The following is an 18,621-nucleotide window of genomic DNA, read 5'->3' on the forward strand; positions in this document are numbered from 1 at the left end:
TTGTGAAAGGAAGAGAACTTAAAATGGAGGGTTGTTAAAATACATTGGAAATTAAGAGATACATATCTATAGATTGCTATATATAAACCTCATGGTAACCGAAAACCAAAATTCTATCATAGATTCACAAAAAAGAGAAAGGATCCAAACACTAAAGGTAGTCATCAAATCACAAGGGAAGAGAACAGAAGAAGAACAAAAAAGAACTACAAAAACAACGCCCAAACAATTAAGCAAATGGCAATAAGTACATACATATCAGTAATCATTTTAAATGTAAATGGATTAAATACTCCAGTCAAAAGAGAGAGGCTGAATCAATACAAAAGCAAGACACATATGCTGCTAACAAGAGACCCACTTCAGATCTAAGGACACATGCAGAATGAAGGTGAGGGGGGTGGAAAAAGGGATTCCATACAAAAGGAAATAAAAAGAAAGCCAGGGTAGCAGTACTTATATCAAACAAAATAGACTTTAAAACAAAGACTGTTACAAGAGACAAAGAAGGACATTACATAATAATTAAGGGATCAATCCAAGAAGAAAATATAATAATTATAAATATATATGCACCCAACATAGGACCACCTAAATATATAAAGAAAATATTAACAGACAAAAGGGAGAAATCCACAGCAACACAATAATACTAGGGGACTTTAACACCCCACTGACATCAATGGACTGATCATCCAGACAGAAAGTCATTAAGGCAACACTGGCCTTACACTAACAATGAAAGATCAGAAAGAGAAATTAAAGAAACAATCCCATTTACCATCACATAAAAAAGGATAAACTACCTAGAAATAAACCTACCTAAGGAGGCAAAAGGCCTGTACTCAGAAAACTATAAGATGCTGATGAAAGAAATCAAAGATGATACAATCAGATGGAAAGATATACGATATTGTTTTGGACGAATCAATATTGTGAAAATGACTGTGCTACCCAAAGGAATCTAGAGATTCAATGCACTCCCTATCAAATTACCAATGGCATTTTTCACAGAACTAGAACAAAAAATCTTAAAATTTGTATGGAGACACAAAAGACCCCGAATAGCCAAAGCAATCTTGAGAAAGAAAAACAGAGCTGGAGGACCCTGACTTCAGATTATACTACAAATCTACAGTCATCAAAACAGTAAGGTACTGGAACAAAAACAGAAATATAGGTTAATGAAACAGGACAGAAAGCCCAGAAATAAACTTATGCACCTATGGTCAATTAATCTATGACAATGGAGGCAAGTCTATACAATGGAGAAAAGACAGTCTCTTCAATAAATTGTGCTGGAAAAGCTGGACAGCCACATGTAAAAAAAAAAAAAAAAAAATTAGAACATTCTTTAACACCATACACAAAAATAAACTCAAAATGGATTAAAGACCTAAATGTAAAACCAAATGGATACTATAAAACTCTTGGAGGAAAACACAGGCAAAACACTGACATAAATCGCAGCAATATCTTTTTGGATCAGTCTCCTAGAGTAATGGAAATAAGAACAAAGATTTTTTAAAATGGGACCTAATTAAACTCAAAAGGTTTTGCACAGCAAAGGAAACCATGAACAAAAAGACAACCCTCAGAATGGGAGAAAATATTTGCAAATGATGCAACCCACAAGGGGTTAATCTCCAAAATTTATAAACAGCTCATGCTGCTCAATAGCAAAAAAAAAAAAAAAAAAAAAAAAAACCACACACAACCCAATCAAAAGACAGACAGAAGACCTAAATAGACATTTCTCCAAAGAAGACATACAGATGGCCAAGAGACAAATGAAAAGGTGCTCAACATCACTATTATAGAAATGCAGATCAAAACTACAATGAGATATCACCTCACACCAGTCAGAATAGCCAACATCAAAAAGGTTATAAATAATAAATGCTGGAGAGGGTGTGGAGAAAAGGGAACACTCCTACTCTGTTGGTGGGAATGTAAATTGGTACAGCCACTATAAAGAACAGTATGGAGTTTCCTTAAAAAACTAAAATTAGAGCTACCATATAATCCAGCAAACCCACTCCCGGGCATATATATGAAAAAAACATAGCTCAAAAGGATGCATGCACCCCAGTGTTCACTGCAGCGCTGTTTACAACAGCTAAGACATGGAAGCAACCTACATGTCCATTGACAGAGGAATGGATAAAGAAGATGTGGTGCATATATGCAATGGAATACTACTCAGTCATAAAAAATGAAATTTTACCATTTGCAACAACATGGGCGGGCCTAGAGAGTACTATGCTTAGTGAAGTAGGTCAGACAAATACTATATCTTATCACTTATATGTGGAATCTAAAAAACAAAACTAATGAATATAACAAAAAAGAAACAGACTTACAGACATAGAGAAAAAACTAGTGGTTACCAGTGGGAGAGGGAAGTGGAGAGGGGCAGGATGGGTAGGGGATTAAGAGGTACAAACTACTATTTGTAAAATAAGCTACAAGGATATACTGTACAGCACAGGGAATACAGCCAATTTCTGGAGTATAAAGTCTAAAAATTTAGAATCACTGCACTGCACACCTGAATATATTATAAATTAAATATACCTCAATAAAAATGTAGTATTTTCATTTTAGATTAAAAAACAGGTGTCTTGGGCTTCCCTGGTGGCGTAGTGGTTGAGAGTCCACCTGCTGATGCAGGGGACACGGGTTCGTGCCCTGGTCCAGGAAGATCCCACATGCCGCAGAGCGGCTAAGCCCATAAGCCATGGCCGCTGAGCCAGCATGTCCGGAGCCTGTGCTCCGCAACGAGAGAGGCCACGACAGTGAGAGGCCCACATAACGCAAAAAAAAAAAAACAAAAAAAACAGGTGTCTTAAAATAAAGCCTGCTCCTGGGGCTAGTTAAGCTGAAAGGCTGTTTTGTGGTACACTGCCGCATCTAAGCAGTATGCCATATCCTCCTTCCACACTAATGGACTTCCAAGGTAGGGCTGCCAAATTAAATACTGGATGTCCCATTAAATTTCAATTTCAGATAAATAGGTAATGATAAAATATTTACATTAAAAATTTGAAATAATTTTTACTGTAAGTGTATCTCATGAAATATTTGGGTCATACTTGTAGTAAAAATTATCCATTATTTACCTAAAATTAAAATGTCACTGGTCATCCTATATTTCATTTGTATTATAGCTTTCGACCTTCACGCTAAGTCTTTGATAACATCATTCTTTCATTCATTGCACTGTTTCTGCCTAGTTTATCTTTGCCTCTTCGGACTTGATACTGTCTCATAGTCCCAGTCACGTCAAACTCCTTAATCTTTTCAGTGCTGCCTGAAAAGGAAGCTCAAAGGAAATTTCCATAGCAGAGTTCAACCTGCTGTGTAAGATTAAATTCAGGCAAACAGATGAGATGCCACGAAGAGGAAAGTCTGATCATTTTTCTATAACAAAAAACCAACAAGTTTCCCAAATCTGGCTAATCACAAACTTTGAAAAGCTTTTTCAAAAATGTACATACCGAATACCTTACCTATACCTACTACTTCTGAATTCTGAACAGAGTGGCCCAGAAAGCTATTCAATTTTTAAGTTCCTGGAGGTCTGATGTTCAGCTAGGTTAGGGGATTTGCTGGATCTGGTACTCGTTAGTTAAAAGAAATCTACCCAACTAAATCAAAGGGTAGGGAGGTATCAATGAATTGATTTAGATTTTCACACCATAATACTTGGCTGTAACTCCAGAATTTTAATTTTTGACCAACCTAAAGTGGAATGACAGATACACATGATACACAGGATAGGACTAAAACCAATTATTAAATTAGGCTTTTACTCATGACAAAGAAATAAGAGCAGATTCATCTTCTGCTTAGTATAATTATAAATCATATTTTAAGACGTAAGTACTTCTTACATGTTACATCTTATCTGATAGGAAAACCTAGAAATGCTTACATCTGAAGCAAATTTCTAATTAGGAACAACCTAACCTTAACTTGTCTGGATCTAACAAAAAGTGGTGGGTTTATACTAAACCCACAAGCTTGTTTTTTAATTTTAACTTTTATTATTATTTTTAAATACCCTAATATCCTGGCCATACCCTAAGAAATTAAAGCAATTCAAATAAACATGGAAAGCCTCTGGCTACACAAACAGAATAAACCTCCAAATACAACAACGGTGGAGAAGGACCACTGCACAGTGCCACTCATTGTTGACCAGATGTCCCACATATAGCACTGGTCTAGAGAGGAAACCTACACTATACTAAATATGCATAAATAAAGGCTTGTAAAACAGTGAAATGCTGTGTAATTCTGGCCATGACATATGCATTTTGGTCCTAAAACCCCGTCTACTGGTGCAAGGGGTGCCTTTGGTTCCAGTCCATCTGCTGCCCACCTAGTGGGAGACACTGAGCCAAACCAGCTTGAAAGGAGAGTCGCTACTTAATTCATTAATATTTAGAAATACTATCAGCTCCATTTTGTAGGAGAAAACTTAAATTCACAAAACAGATGTCCAAAACAACTCAAAAGTGATTCAAGATGCCAAAAACTGAAAGATATTCTAGGATGTGAATACAGAGAACAGAAAACTTAAATATTTTGTGCTACAGCAGGTCTGAAAATTTTTCACACTAAAGACATTATTCTCATGTTAGTTTCTCTTCAGTTAATTTCTCTCACAAAAATTCCGTTAACAAACCTCACTTATCCTTTATCTATTTACATTGCTAAGTTACAGAACAACCCCCAATTTTTTTTGTAGCAAAGAACAGCATATTCTATACTTTGTGGACAAGCTTTCCCAAGTCCTGAGTATTGCAAATTCCTGAAATGCACCTGGATATCATGGAGAAATTTGGCTACAAGGGGAGGTGAATAATTATAACATCAATACAGGGATCAATATAGAGTAATATGTTAACAATCACGAATATAATTTAGCACCAAAATCATTAGTATATCACAAGGAATTACATGAGGTAAAGTGAAAAAGACAATGGGTAAATTTTACAAATTCAAAAGCTTCCACGTGACAGTTTTGTGATTTATTTTCCAAATGTTAGTCACACACCCTGCCTTTGTCATTATAGAATGCCAGACATTTTGATAGGCAAACTCTTTGGGGTATTGTACTCTTCCCAGGACCCCTTCCTTGTTAAGATTCCTGCGATAGGTTAGTATGCAAACCCATCAGTCCTTTACAACACAAAAGCAGCTTAACGTTAGTTGACTAAGCTGACACAACCTGCTCCTAAAAGGGTACGGCACACCAAATAAAAAATTTCCCTGCTGACTGGGAATCGAGAGAGGTAGAGGAAAAGGAAGAGGAAGAAGAAGAGAAGGGCTGGCTGGCAGAAGGAAGGAAGCAAGAGGAGGAGGGAAGATGAGTGGGAGTGCCTGGTATGCTGAGACTGGCACTTCCACTCTCGGAAGACAGACATCTGGACAGAGTACCCAGTGGATAGTCCTACAGTACAGTAAGTTCATCAGAAGTCCTCAGGTAAGAGATTACTTGTCACTAAATTCAACTAGTATCTGTAAGTTAGATTCTTATTAATACATCTTATAAGCATGTTTTTGAAATAAAATTTGATAGGGTATAATTAAGTCGAAGAAATTTCCAGGAAAAAGATGCACTTTATGCTGCATACTTAGGAAGCATTCACTGTCTCAACTTTTATTCAGAAAGGCTATGTTGCTTTTAATGTTTCTTCAAATATTCAGCAAATGAGCAATTCAACAAGTATTTATCGAGAGCCTACTACATTCCAAGTACTGTGATAGGGATGGGAAAGACAAAGAAATAAGCCTACCTTCAAATAAAAGTTTAGTGATATTTTGGGGAAAATATCCTAATTTCCCAATACTTTGTAAAATAACCTGATACTCTGAATGGAGTGTTCAAATACAGTTATGATTGAAGAAAGTAAAATTTTTTCTTCCTACGATCTTGGTTTATAGTATAGTACACATTACCCAACAGCCATGGCTGTCAAAAATAATATGAGTAATTTAAAGCACACTCAGTTGCGTATATACACACACACAAATGCTTGCATGTACTTGCGGGCATATATACTCCCCTACCCACCTACTGGGGGTAATATTTTACAGGGAGGAGCTTTCCAATCAACGTCTGCAGGTCGTGAACAAAAAAAAAAAATTGTTTAATTTTTAACCACTATGCAAAAATTTTAAACCATTGAATAACATTTAAATATTATTTAAATAGCTCCCTCCATGAACTTTCTTAATGAAGTAATTGTCATTTTGGCAAATAAAACTTGATGTAGAGCAGTCCCCCCCCCAAGTGAGGTGCAGGCCTACACAAATCTCATCTCTCCCTGACCTCTGGCCAAATCTGTCAGTAGGAAAGGTTTTGTCACAATTCCTTTATAATCAAAACTTTTTTTTAGCATACACATGTGAAGTACTTAGTTCTTATTCCATTTAATTTGCTTCTGCTTTTCACAATTCTTCCTTCTAACACAGAAAGAAGTTACCATTACTACTATCACTATTATTATTTTGTTATCATCATTACCTTCTTATATTAGTATCTGTAAGTTGAATAGGACTGTGTGAATTTTATCAACTATTTATTAATTTATCTACAATTGGTTAATAAAACAAAAACAAAGTGACTCCAAGGAATTTGATAACTTGGAAAAATGTTTGCCTCTAAAATAATTAATGCAATTTAATTAAAAGGATTAAGTAAAGGGTCTTTAGAATTTTGAAATATATATTTCAATTTTTTAATCTCATGATTGTAATATCTATATCATGTGAATTTCTAAATTTTAACTATTGAATTAGATCAAATTCATATCTCAGTATTTCCTAATGCTATTTTTAATTTTTTGAAGTCTCTATTTACACATTCTTAAGAAAACAGGTTTAATTTTTTAAATCAAGTTTCTAAACTCCTAACAGCTCAGTCTCCTTCAGAAGTTTTTATCTAAACTGATTTAATTTTTACAGATCTCTTTCCACTAAAACGCACAACTTTTCTTTTTAATCCAGAATGTCCTCCGATGACAGTCACAAAGTTTTGCCACTAATTAGGCAATATGATGAGGATGATACAAAATCTAGATTTCTGTATTCCAACAATTTTCTGCCAACAAAATGTCTCATTTCATGTAAACGTTATCAAGTTAAGCAAAAGTACCAAGCAAACCAGGCTGATAACTTCCTAGAATACATCCATCTTAAATATTAAAAAACTACAAATTTAAATAGCTTGACAATTGTTTCACGAGTTAGGTTACAAGAGTATCATACTGAAGTCAAGAACTCAAGGTCATGCAACTAAGAGCTAAAACCAAAATCTCTCACATACACTGCAAAGTCACTTTATCAGCTTACGTGATATTACGGACCCTGTATTACACATGGGACCAACGAAGCAAAGGATACTGGAAAGGCGTCAGTTGTCAAAACTTTTAGTACAAAGATGTCAGATGACAGAGACAACACTAATTCAAACTATTAAATCAAAAGAATTTCCATTACATATTAACGAATCCCCAGCTGTTAAAAATATTTTATTTAAAAAAAAATTAAATCACTGTAAAGTAATGCTTGGAATAACACTACTTGTTTTGTAGGGAAATATCCAAACTACTGGGGATAAAATAGTCTGTGTGGTAGAAGAAAACCAGGAAACCAATAAGACATACAAACAGGGCCTATGTTTATGTTCTGCACTGACAGGAATATGTAAAGGCTTTGACACCAAGAGTTTATTCTGAAAACATTGCAATTAACACATCGTTTTCTTCCAAAGAAGGCTTCCTATAGAAGTTTGCCTGAATTCCACACTAAGTTATGTTAACAAAATAGTGAATACAATATAATCCAAGCTGCTACTGTCCCATCTGTTTTCAGCTTTTATGTGAAGAAACAGGATCAGAGCATCATTTATTGTTTCCTACCCCAGCATACTGATGGTACAAAAAGGTTTAATAAAGAGTTTATAAACTAAAGGTTTTTTTAAGAAAATTGTTAATGCTTTATTTCCACCTTGCAGATTTGCTGTTGGATTATTACTGGCTTCAAAAGATGGCTAACTTAATTGACACGACAGCACCAGAATGAACAAACTGAAAGTTACAAGGAGTCCATAAATATATATTGACACATATTGACACAGCTAATGGATTCAAAATAAAAATCCAAAGTCAGAAAGGGAGATTAAAACAAGTCACTAAGCCCTGTACAGCTGCTGTTATCATTTGTATCCTAACATTGTAAAACAGCACCTATGTATGCTCATAGAGTCATTCTGAAATCTTGATATGAGAAAGTTCATTCATGTTACAAAAGAAATATGCACATTTGTTAACAAAAGATTAGGTTTTAAAATACTTATACCTTTAATATGGAATTGAATTTCCAAACACATGGATGTTTTCCCATGTCATAATCATATATTATCAAGTCATGAATTCTTTCCTCAAACCCCATTCACATGTCCCAATCCCCTCTACCTTGTGCCTCACAGTGCAGTACAGACAGTATTGCCATATTCCAAACCTCCGGGGAGCATCCTTTGTATGGAATAAATGTGAAGGGTACTTCCTGGAATTGTGCTGCAAAGCAGCCCTCCCCCCTCCCCCTTTCTCCTTCTCTCCATATATTTATACATACGTATGTATTACAAATGTCCCTTTTCAGTGTGTTCCAGCACACTGGTGGGAAAGCTCTGAAACATGGCCAAGGGGCAATGTTTTCAAACACTGCTCTTCAGCTTCTGTTAACATAAGTTAAACAATTATTTTTCGAAGTGCTCTCTGGACTACCATCTGGCATCGCTGACCTCTACGTGGCAACACAAAAAGGGGATGGTAATGCCCCTGGTTGTGGCCCACCTGTCCAAACTCAGAATTCCAGTTCCTGGTCTAGATGCTTTGTAGTAATTTCTGTTACAATTCTAGACATTCTTGACATACCTGTCACCAAAAACTGGCTGAAATTTGAAAGTACTGAACAATCCTCTTATAGTAACACTCTTCTTTGGATTCAATCTCTAGTTGAATTTTTAAAAACAAATAGCGACTATTAAATACTTGCAGATTAGGACAAAAAGAAATTATAATTAACTGAAGTAAAAAAAACTCACAGTAGCCATTACCCACATGATACTGTTTACACAGAACAGAAATACATTTTAAAAGTTAAGAAAAGGCTTAGGGAGAGATTGGTTCAAGATGGCGGGGTAGAAGGACGTGCGCTCACTCCCTCCTGCGAGAGCACCAGAATCACAACTAACTGCCGAACAATCATCGACAGGAAGACACTGGCATTCACAAAAAAGATACCCCAGATCCAAAGACAAAAGAGAAGCCACAGTGAGAGGGTAGGAGGGGAGCAGCCACAACAAAATCAAATCCCATAACGGCTCGGTGGGTGACTCACAAACTGGAGAACATTTATACCACAGAAGTCCACCCACTGGAGCGAAGGTTCTGAGCCCCACGACAGGCTTCCCAACCTGGGGGTCCGGCAACGGGAGAAGGAATTCCCAGAGAATCAGAATTTGAAGCCTAGTGGGATTTGATTGCAGGACTTCGACAGGGCTGGGGGAAACACAAACTCCACTCTTGGAGGGCACACGCAAAGTAGTGTGCGCATCTGGACCCAGGGGAAGGAGCAGTGACCCCAGAGGAGGCTGAACCAGACCTACCTGCTAGTGCTGGAGGGTCTCCTGCAGAGGCGGCGGGTGGCTGTGGCTCACCACAGGGACAAGGACACGGGCAGCAGAAGTTCTGGGAAGTACTCCTTGTAATGACCCTTCCTGGAGTCCACCATTAGCCCCACCAAAGAGCCTGTACCCTTCAGTGCTGGGTCACCTCAGGCCAAACAACCAACAGGGAGGGAACTGGGGCCCACCCATCAGCAGACAACTGGATTAAAGTTTTACTGAGCTCTGCCCACCAGAGCAACACCCAGCTCTATTCACCACCAGTCCCTCCCATCAGGAAGCTTGTTTAAGTCACTTAGATAGCCTCATCCACCAGAGGGCAGACAGCAGAAGCAAAGAGAACTACAATCCTGCAGCCTGTGGAATGTAAACCACACTCACAGAAAGATAGACATAATGAAAAGGCAGAGGGCTATGTACCAGATGAAGGAACAAGATAAAACCCCAGAAAAACAACTAAATGAACTGGAGATAGGCAACCTTCCAGAAAAAGAATTCAAGATAATGATAGTGAAGATGATCCAGGACCTCGGAAAAAGAATGGAGGCAAAGATCAAGAAGATGCAAGAAATGCTTAACAAAGACCTAGAAGAATTAAAGAACAACCAGAGATGAACAATACAATAACTGAAATGAAAACTACACTAGAAGGAATCAATAGCAGAATAACTAAGGCAAAACGGATAAGTGACTGGAAGACAGAATGGTGGAAATTACTGCTGTGGAACAGAATAAAGAAAAAAAATGGAAAGAAATGAAGACAGCCTAAGAGTCCTCTGGGACGACATTAAACACAACAACATTCGCATTACAGGGGTTCTTATTGAGTAAGTTATTTTATTGAAAGGCATACACTCCAAGTGATAAAGCAGATGTCAGTGGACAAAAAGCAGAATTAAAACACAAGACAAAGGATGGACTGAAATGCAAAAGTTAGAAAAGAAAATGAAATACCATTTTAATGAAGTTACATTTCTAATTTTTCAAAAGTACAACTAGAAAAGAATTATCACCTTGGTACATTTCATTAAGCAAATCACAGTGCAAATTAAAGGAAAATGATAGGGGTATTGCTTCTGAATTCTCAGAAATTTGGGGTTTCATTGCAAAAAGGCTTTTGAAACATCTGAATTCTGTAGAAGAAATTTCATTAGACTACACAGATGGACTTTAATGATTTTAATGGATTAACTGATTATTCAGAAATGAGACTGAAGGAATGCAAAACTCCTTGCCTAGACCTTTGCTATTAATCCAACTGTCACCATTTCTGAAGAAAGCTACTTATCTTTGTGATTTGATTTTAGTATTACTTTGTCTAATTCTATTCAAATTATATGGCAAACTTTTAAAGCTAGTAGCAAATGAAAAATCAAAATCTAAATAAGATTAATTCCTTAAGTGAGCATATAAAACAGAAGATAGCTCATATGAATCTTTATCCAACTAATTCAGAATTTCAGTCACAAGTTTAATTTGTGTGTGTATGTATGTATACATTTGGCAAATATATGAATATAGGTACATATGTACAGTGAATAAATTCATACAGAGAATACAATAGAATCGGTATGTATATGCATACTGTATATGCAGGTATTTACAGGTATATATATATGCTGTATAATTATGAAACTGTATAATTAACTAATCAACAGTATATATCAATGTATTATCAAGTACTGTATGCTTAAGCAAACAAGTCATCATTAGTTTCGGGAAAAAGGAAATATAATTATTGCACAACAATTCTCAGTTGTGAATATTTGTAAATGCATATATATATTTGGATAATATATAATTACATATACTCAACCAAGGATTGCCAGAGAGGTGAGAAAAGCCTCTAATATAAAAGAAAATAAAAACAAATAGAAAAAGGCAATTTGGAAGAAACAAACTATGCAGAAAGACCGTAACAAATCTATCCCTAATACTGTCTAAGAGATAAAAGATACAACATGAAAGAGCATAAAGCTATGAAAAATATTCAACAAAAAATGCTCTTGAAAAATATGGTAGCAGAAATGAAGTACTCCATAGACAGGTTGGAAGATAAAGTTCAAGAAATCCTCCAGAAAGCAGAGGGAAAAAAAGCGATACAGAATACCAAAGTGAAAACGAACTGGAGGACGAGCTAGGCAATCAGGCTAATTGGAAATCCAAAAAAAAGAATAGAGCAAATTGAAAAGCAAATCATTAACAGATCATTTTTAATTCAAGAAAATCTCCCAGAAAGCAAACTTGTGAATTTCCAGATTAAGGCTGAGTTCTCAGCACAAAGGGTAAAATAAACACGAATCCAGCGCATCATTGTAATAAACAGATGAAGAATTAGGATGGCTTCAGACTCCTCACGGGCAACTAAGACAACTGAGCAACGGCTTCAAAAACTGGGGGGGGGGGGACACTGATTTGTACTTAAAATTCTTTACCCAGTCATCCTATCAATTGAGTGCGTGAGTAAAAAGGACATTTTTCAATATTCAAGGATTTTAAAAATATTCCTCCCATGCACCACCATCTCTGGGGAAGGATGTGCTTCCTTCCCCAAATGTGCTTCCTTCCCCAAAATGTGCTTCCTTGAAGCACATTTTGGAGGATGTGCTTCAACAAAATGAGATCCTCTCCCAAGAAAGAGAAGGACAAGGTCGTAGAAACAGAGGCTTCAACTAAGAAGATGCGGAAATCTTCGGATGAAAGATATGCACCAGCCCCAGAGGGCTACCCTGCCCAGACTGAAGCACTGAAGAGTTAAAAGTCAGATTTGTTAAGGGTTGTCACCACAGTGCACTTTGCTGTCATACCTTCTTTTCAATCTGATGAAGCCATGAGAGAATGGGTCCCTCCTTAACAAAGGAAAGACAAAGAAAAAGGTAGGAAATCTAGGTAACAGGAAAAATAACTCAGAGAAGAGGCAAAGTGAGTATCTAGAATAGCAGCAAATGAAAAGTTTTAGGAAGGAAGACCTAGGAGGCTGCCTACAGAGCAACCAGTCCAGCTAGTTACATGGAGGTCTCCAGAGAGATGAAACCACAAAAACTGAATTAAAAGATGTCTTCCTGGGCTTCCCTGGTGGCACAGTGGTTGAGAGTCCGCCTGCCAATGCAGGGGACACGGGCTCGTGCCCCGGTCCGGGAAGATCCCACGTGCCGCGGAGCGGCTGGGCCTGTGAGCCATGGCCGCTGAGCCTGCGCGTCCGGCACCTGTGCTCCGCAACGGGAGAGGCCACAACAGTGTGAGGCCCGCGTACCGGGAAAAAAAAAAAAAAAAAAAAGATGTCTTCCTGAACATAGACCAACCTTGTAGAGGGCTGTGTTGAGAGGCTTTTGGATCATGGGGGAAAATCTGCAACTGGTACAGTGAAAACTAAGCAAGCAAGTCGCCGTTAGCTTCAGGAGAAAGAAAAGGAAATATGATCATACCACACAATTCCCAGCTGAATAGTATTTGCATATACATAATAATATAGTGATTTGAGAAAAAACTGAACACAACTCTATGGGAATAATGAAGGGACGGAAGGGAAGCAAAGGAAACTGTGGGATAACAACACTAAATCTTAAACCATGATAATAGGAAATCAGCAGAGATAATGGCTAAAACTGATCAATACACCAGTATATGGGCATTATTTAGAAATATGGGCATGGGTAATTGTCAGAAGAGGAAAGAACAAAAATCGTTCTTAATGTTATGCAAGTAGATGGAGATAACACTGTAACACCACAGCCATATTCAAAAAGCACTGTATCGTCAAGATCCAAAATGTAAACTCCATCCTTGAGAATAAGGGGTTTTGTCCATTTTTATTCACTGTGCCTGGTATAAAGGAGTTGCTCTATAATGCTTATTACTCAATGAATACACAAATGGCCCTAGTAAGGTAAATAAGACAAGCTCTGGAGAACTTTGTTAGAAAACACCAAAGGGGTTCTATTTATGACAATACTGACGTGGAAAATACACATTAAAGGCATAAATGATACTTATTAAAGAAGGAAAAGCAGGACTTTCCATGTATTGTTTTATATGATATGGGATTTAGTGTAGCCAAGTAAGTATTATGAGCATATATTTATTTCATCAGTGTATCTAAAAATTTATATATTCAACTCGGCCGAAAAACTTGAAGATACACTCCTTCAGGCACATAACCTCTAAAATGTTCTGAGCTCTCCTTCTCCTGACAGTTCCATTCAGAATTCCCTCTGCCTGGTTTGCCTTCCCTATTACCCTTCCCACACTTTTGCTTCATTCAAGTTGCTTCTCCTCAGCTGCTTCTAAGACTCAGTAAGTTAAGTTATCACACCTCTCCAGGATACCTTCTCTGATCCCTAAGGCAGGAGACCCTATCCTAGGTGTTCCCACAGAACCCTGTTCACATCCCTATCACAGAATAGAACACATTAAGTTTCCTGGTTTTGACTCTCTTCCACTAGAAAATAAGATCTTGATCAGAGTAACTGTATCCTACTTATAATCGTATCTTCGGCAACCAGCATAATACTTGGTAATCCCATAAATGTCTGATTAACAAATACGTTTGTTCATTAATTTAAGTAATATTTACTTAGCACCTACTACGTGTCAGGCATTTTCTAGGCATTGCGACTAAAACTGTAAAAAGCACAAATCGTCTGCCATTGTGGAGCTTACATTCTAAATGGAGAGACAGGAACGACACAAGTACAGTGGTTCCTTGGTACCTGTGGAGGACTGGTTCCAGGAAGCCCACAGATACCAAAATCTGCAGATGCTCAAGTTCCTTATATAAAATGGTATATAGTTCAGTCAGCCCTCCATATCCTTGGATTCAGGGGGATGGCTGTATATATTTATAATATTTGTACAAAACACAATGGAAGACGGTGCTGAGTGTTGTAAAGCAGGGTCAAAGGATACACAGGGATAGGAAAGAGTACTATTTTAGAATGGTGACTCTTTAAGGATTAAGCTAGAGAGCTAAGTGAGAGAGTAAGTCACTCAAATCAATGGGAAGACTATTCCAGGTAGAGGAAACCGCCAAACACCAAGGCCCAGAAAAGGCAATGTACCTGATGCATTCAAGGTAGGCATGCCGCTCACTGGTTAAATAGCTGGCATGGAATAATCTCACCCCTCTAAGCCTTATGTCCCCCATCTACACAGTCTGGAGTCTATTAAACTAAAAGCAACACTTGCAGCCTAGGCATCCTACTACCCGGCTTCACTGCTTCTGCGCCTCCTACCACCGCTCAGCTTGGGGCAGATGGTTGGCCAAGTGTGCTGGCTTTCTGAGACTTACAGAGTCACTCCCTGACTCTTTCTCTCATGAACTTAATCCAAATGGAGGGGTTCATCTGACACTGATGGATCACACCAATTGAAGGCTACATGTTCTGGCATGTAACAGAGTTCATACGCGCCAAACAGTGCGCTGGCCAGATCAGGATTGAGAAGGCTCACGGTTGGATTCCACTCCAGCGAGAAGTCAGGGCTCCAATCTGAATGATATCAAGTAACCTCAGTATCTCTAAATCAAGGATTTTTAAGTTCAAGCCTAATAGTCTATACAATTCTTCCTCCTTATGGAAGACAACCAATTAATATGGCCAAAGAATTCTGGTCCTCTTACACTGCTTACTTCTGACCTGTGTAAAAAATAAACAAACCCTGGCAGCTAAAAATAGTGCACAGAAGATGTAAGACCCTAAATATCTGATAAGCGCAGATGAGTGACTGACCAGTTACTCACTGGGAGAGGGCGGCAGCCGTTAGGAAGTCATGGATCGCTAGTGACCAGACTATCTTCCTACAGCACCCACTTCGATGTCTATTCAAAAATAAAGCTGTCTATAATATTCCTAAAACTAAGGGCAAATACTCTTTGTTTGGGATACAACGTGTCCTCTCTGTAAAGAAAGGTATCAAATAACAAAAACTCTCATAGTTGAAGGAGCAGCTGTCGATCAACAGCACAGAATGTGCTCTGCGAGCTGAAATGCAAACCCACTTGCTCAGCCAAACAAACCTATAGGGTAACCCTTATTATGTCTTACCGCTGAGAAAGACATACTCCAGGCAGATGACGTCTCCAAGGGCAACCACTGAGTTGGATGACTGTGGAGCTAATCCCAGGTGTTTGTTTTCTGGGCACCTACTTCTCTCGTGAAAGATAAACAATATGAAGATTTTAAAAAAATATTTGAACCACTGTCATGTGAATACAAAAGGAGTGCTTGTTAGCCAGCTATACTTTAGAAATATCTTACACTGATTTAAGAATATTCTTGTAACTGATCATTTTACCAATATGCCATTTGGTTCACTCTCCTCAAACAAAGCCAACAATTACTGTTACATGTCCCAAAGACCATGCTCATTGGACCATAGGGTAGGGAAACAAGGCGAACTATTCATTCCTTTCCCTTTCCATATACAGAGAGATTCAGCTAAGAAGAACATGTCCCTTAACACCAGGATAATTTTGAAAAGCTATCTTGCTAACACCCAAGAAAAAGTGTTAGCAAGGGTATGTGCCAGTGCAAGAGACAATAAATCTCAAGCAAGTAAGGGCAATTTAAAAGCTTTTAAAATGGCTTTTCAGAACACAGAAATGTGGCAGAAGGTGAGTCAGCAGATGATATCCTAGCTTACAGGATAAGGAGTGACAGGTAACAACTCAGGCCCTATTGATGGAGCTGAAGCTAAATCCCAGCTCCACCATTTGCTAGCTACCGGGAAAGTAACTCATTCTCATATGCTCTACAGCTCCCTTTCGTATCTGGAAAGTGGAGATAATAATAGCACCTACTTCACAGGACTGACATAAGAATGAAGTAAACTAATACATGTAAAGTAAAAAAGCCAAATAAATGTATAGCACTTGTTAACTACTTAATAAAAAATCATTATTCCCTAGGCAATGTAAGAAAAGATTCAGGAAAAGGCTGCCTACCAAAGCAGGTTTTCAGTGCTTATCAAACATGGACTGTTTCCAAGCAGACACTTTTAGAAATTTTATTTAGTGAGTTTAAATATGCATTTAATGTCTTTTTAACTTTTTTCCTAGAAAGTTAAGACATCTTCCTGGATTGAATGTTTCCTAGGTCTCCACGCTAAACATTCTTCTCATCTAATCTTCATGACTCTTGTGAGGAAGACGTTATAACCCCCATTTTACAGACAAGAAAATGTGGACTCAAGAAGTTAAGGCAACTGCCCACACAGACAGATGACAGAGCCGGGATTCCAAGCTCAGGTCTGTTTGATTCCGAAGTCTATGTTTTTAAATGTCATGTTACCCTAACTCTCTGTTTCCTCAGAGCCCATGGCTGTGCCACCCATGGTGCTTTTCAAGAAAGTTTAGCTTCCCAGTTGGGGAGGGATTACCGTATGGTTATTTCTAAAAGGAAAAGTCAATAGCTGAGAGACACATTCAAAGGCATGCAGTTAGACCAACAAAGGCTTAAATGCTCCACAGCTGGCACACCCACTGTGCCTTTTTCTTACTCCTTCTGCCTTACCCTAGACGGTGTGGTGTGTCAACAATTCTAGTGGCTGTAAATTAGTCACTTACTGACGTTCCAAATAATGTAACTCCAAGTACCTTTAGGATAATATGACAGTGGAAGCTATCACTGATGGGAAGAACCCCCAGGTTTTCAGTCTATTCGTGAGACTATAGTTAAAAAGGGAGAAGGAAGTATTTCATAATGGAACGCAGATAATCTATACTGCAAAGTTAAGCTTCTGGAATCCTGATAGCTGTACTGTAACTGGCCTGTTGCCTCTCATTTTGTTATTTCACTGCAGAGACAATAAGCGCGCATTCCTTTTTATTCACAAATCTAGAAAACAGGTAAAGACTGGGTGGAAGAGATAGCTAAAATGAGTTTCTGGCCTTATATACAGCTTTTATTATAGTCTGCAGCCAGCTGTCAATCACAAATTAGCAAAGGGAAATGTGATAATTAAAGCCAAACTTGTCGCTTAATAAAGAAGGGCTTAAAGCAGGCACCTTTGAGTGTCTGTAACTGCCAACCTGGCTGAGTGAGACAAGCATCTGACATATCAGTCATAGAAAACAGTTTATATTGGCAAGCCCAGATCCAGGGTTATGAACTTCATTTGCTCTTTATGGCTCTGGTGTGCTTGAGTAGCGGGGGTGAAGGTAACATGAGCCACTTAGTTGCCCGTATCTGAAACATACAACAAAGTCATTATAAATCTAAGACAGACCATACTGTCAGGAAAACAGGAATTTTTTCTTTCAATTCCTACTTTGTTCCCATAATTATTTAAAAGCAAATATAGGAGCTCAATAGATGGTTACTTAATCCTAAGGTCAAATAAAAGAGGAACCTGAAAGGTTTCAGAAGTGTCACATTAGCTAACCCACTGGACATTCACTAGTGATCTTTAAAACTGTATCAGTCACAAAGAATTGCAACTGCTTGAGCTGAAAACAAAATGCCTAAAAAGGACAAAATAATGTTTTCCGTTTTGCAGAAAGAAAATGGACGCTATTTTTAAAGTTTCTGCTTAGATGTGAAGAAAATCATATTGTGGATAGTTATATAAGTAATAACAGTTCCTTTGGAAGCCATATGTTTATACTTATAAGCAAATATTTTCCCTTTTATGTCTTGTATTTCAGTACTGAATAGCCCAAAGATCTCGTGCATATAAAGTCACAAGAGCACAGAAGATATATTTTATTCTAAAGAGAAAACCCAAATGAGGAATAACAACCAAGTTGCAAAACACAGAGCTTATGATGGAAAAATGCAGATAACCTGAAAGACAGCATATGCTGCTAAGTGCCAATATCCAAAAAAAGTCACAGCTGCCATAAGTATGTATTTTTTCAGATCACAGCAAGGCTGCCATTCAAACTGTACCATCAAAGTGAGTCTACATTTAATGAGATACAT

General features: G+C 37.8%; 1 protein-coding gene across 6 annotated transcripts in view; it reads right to left on the reverse strand.

Moving 5' to 3' along the window:
* CADPS2 (calcium dependent secretion activator 2) overlaps positions 1-18,621 on the reverse strand; it is a 486,383-nt gene that overhangs the window by 399,880 nt on the left and 67,882 nt on the right. The window contains exon 1 of one of the 6 annotated variants that reach the window (XM_079931399.1): positions 15,745-16,004. The exons of the other annotated variants lie outside the window; for them this stretch is intronic. Within the exon in view, the coding sequence (XP_079787525.1) occupies positions 15,745-15,759 (15 nt within the window). The 5' untranslated portion in view covers positions 15,760-16,004. Of the gene's footprint in view, positions 1-15,744; positions 16,005-18,621 lie in introns of those variants that run through there. 6 annotated transcript variants of the gene reach the window in all.

Source organism: Stenella coeruleoalba (genome assembly GCF_951394435.1).
Source record: "Stenella coeruleoalba genome assembly, chromosome: 9".
NCBI classification, from domain to species: Eukaryota; Metazoa; Chordata; class Mammalia; order Artiodactyla; family Delphinidae; genus Stenella; species Stenella coeruleoalba.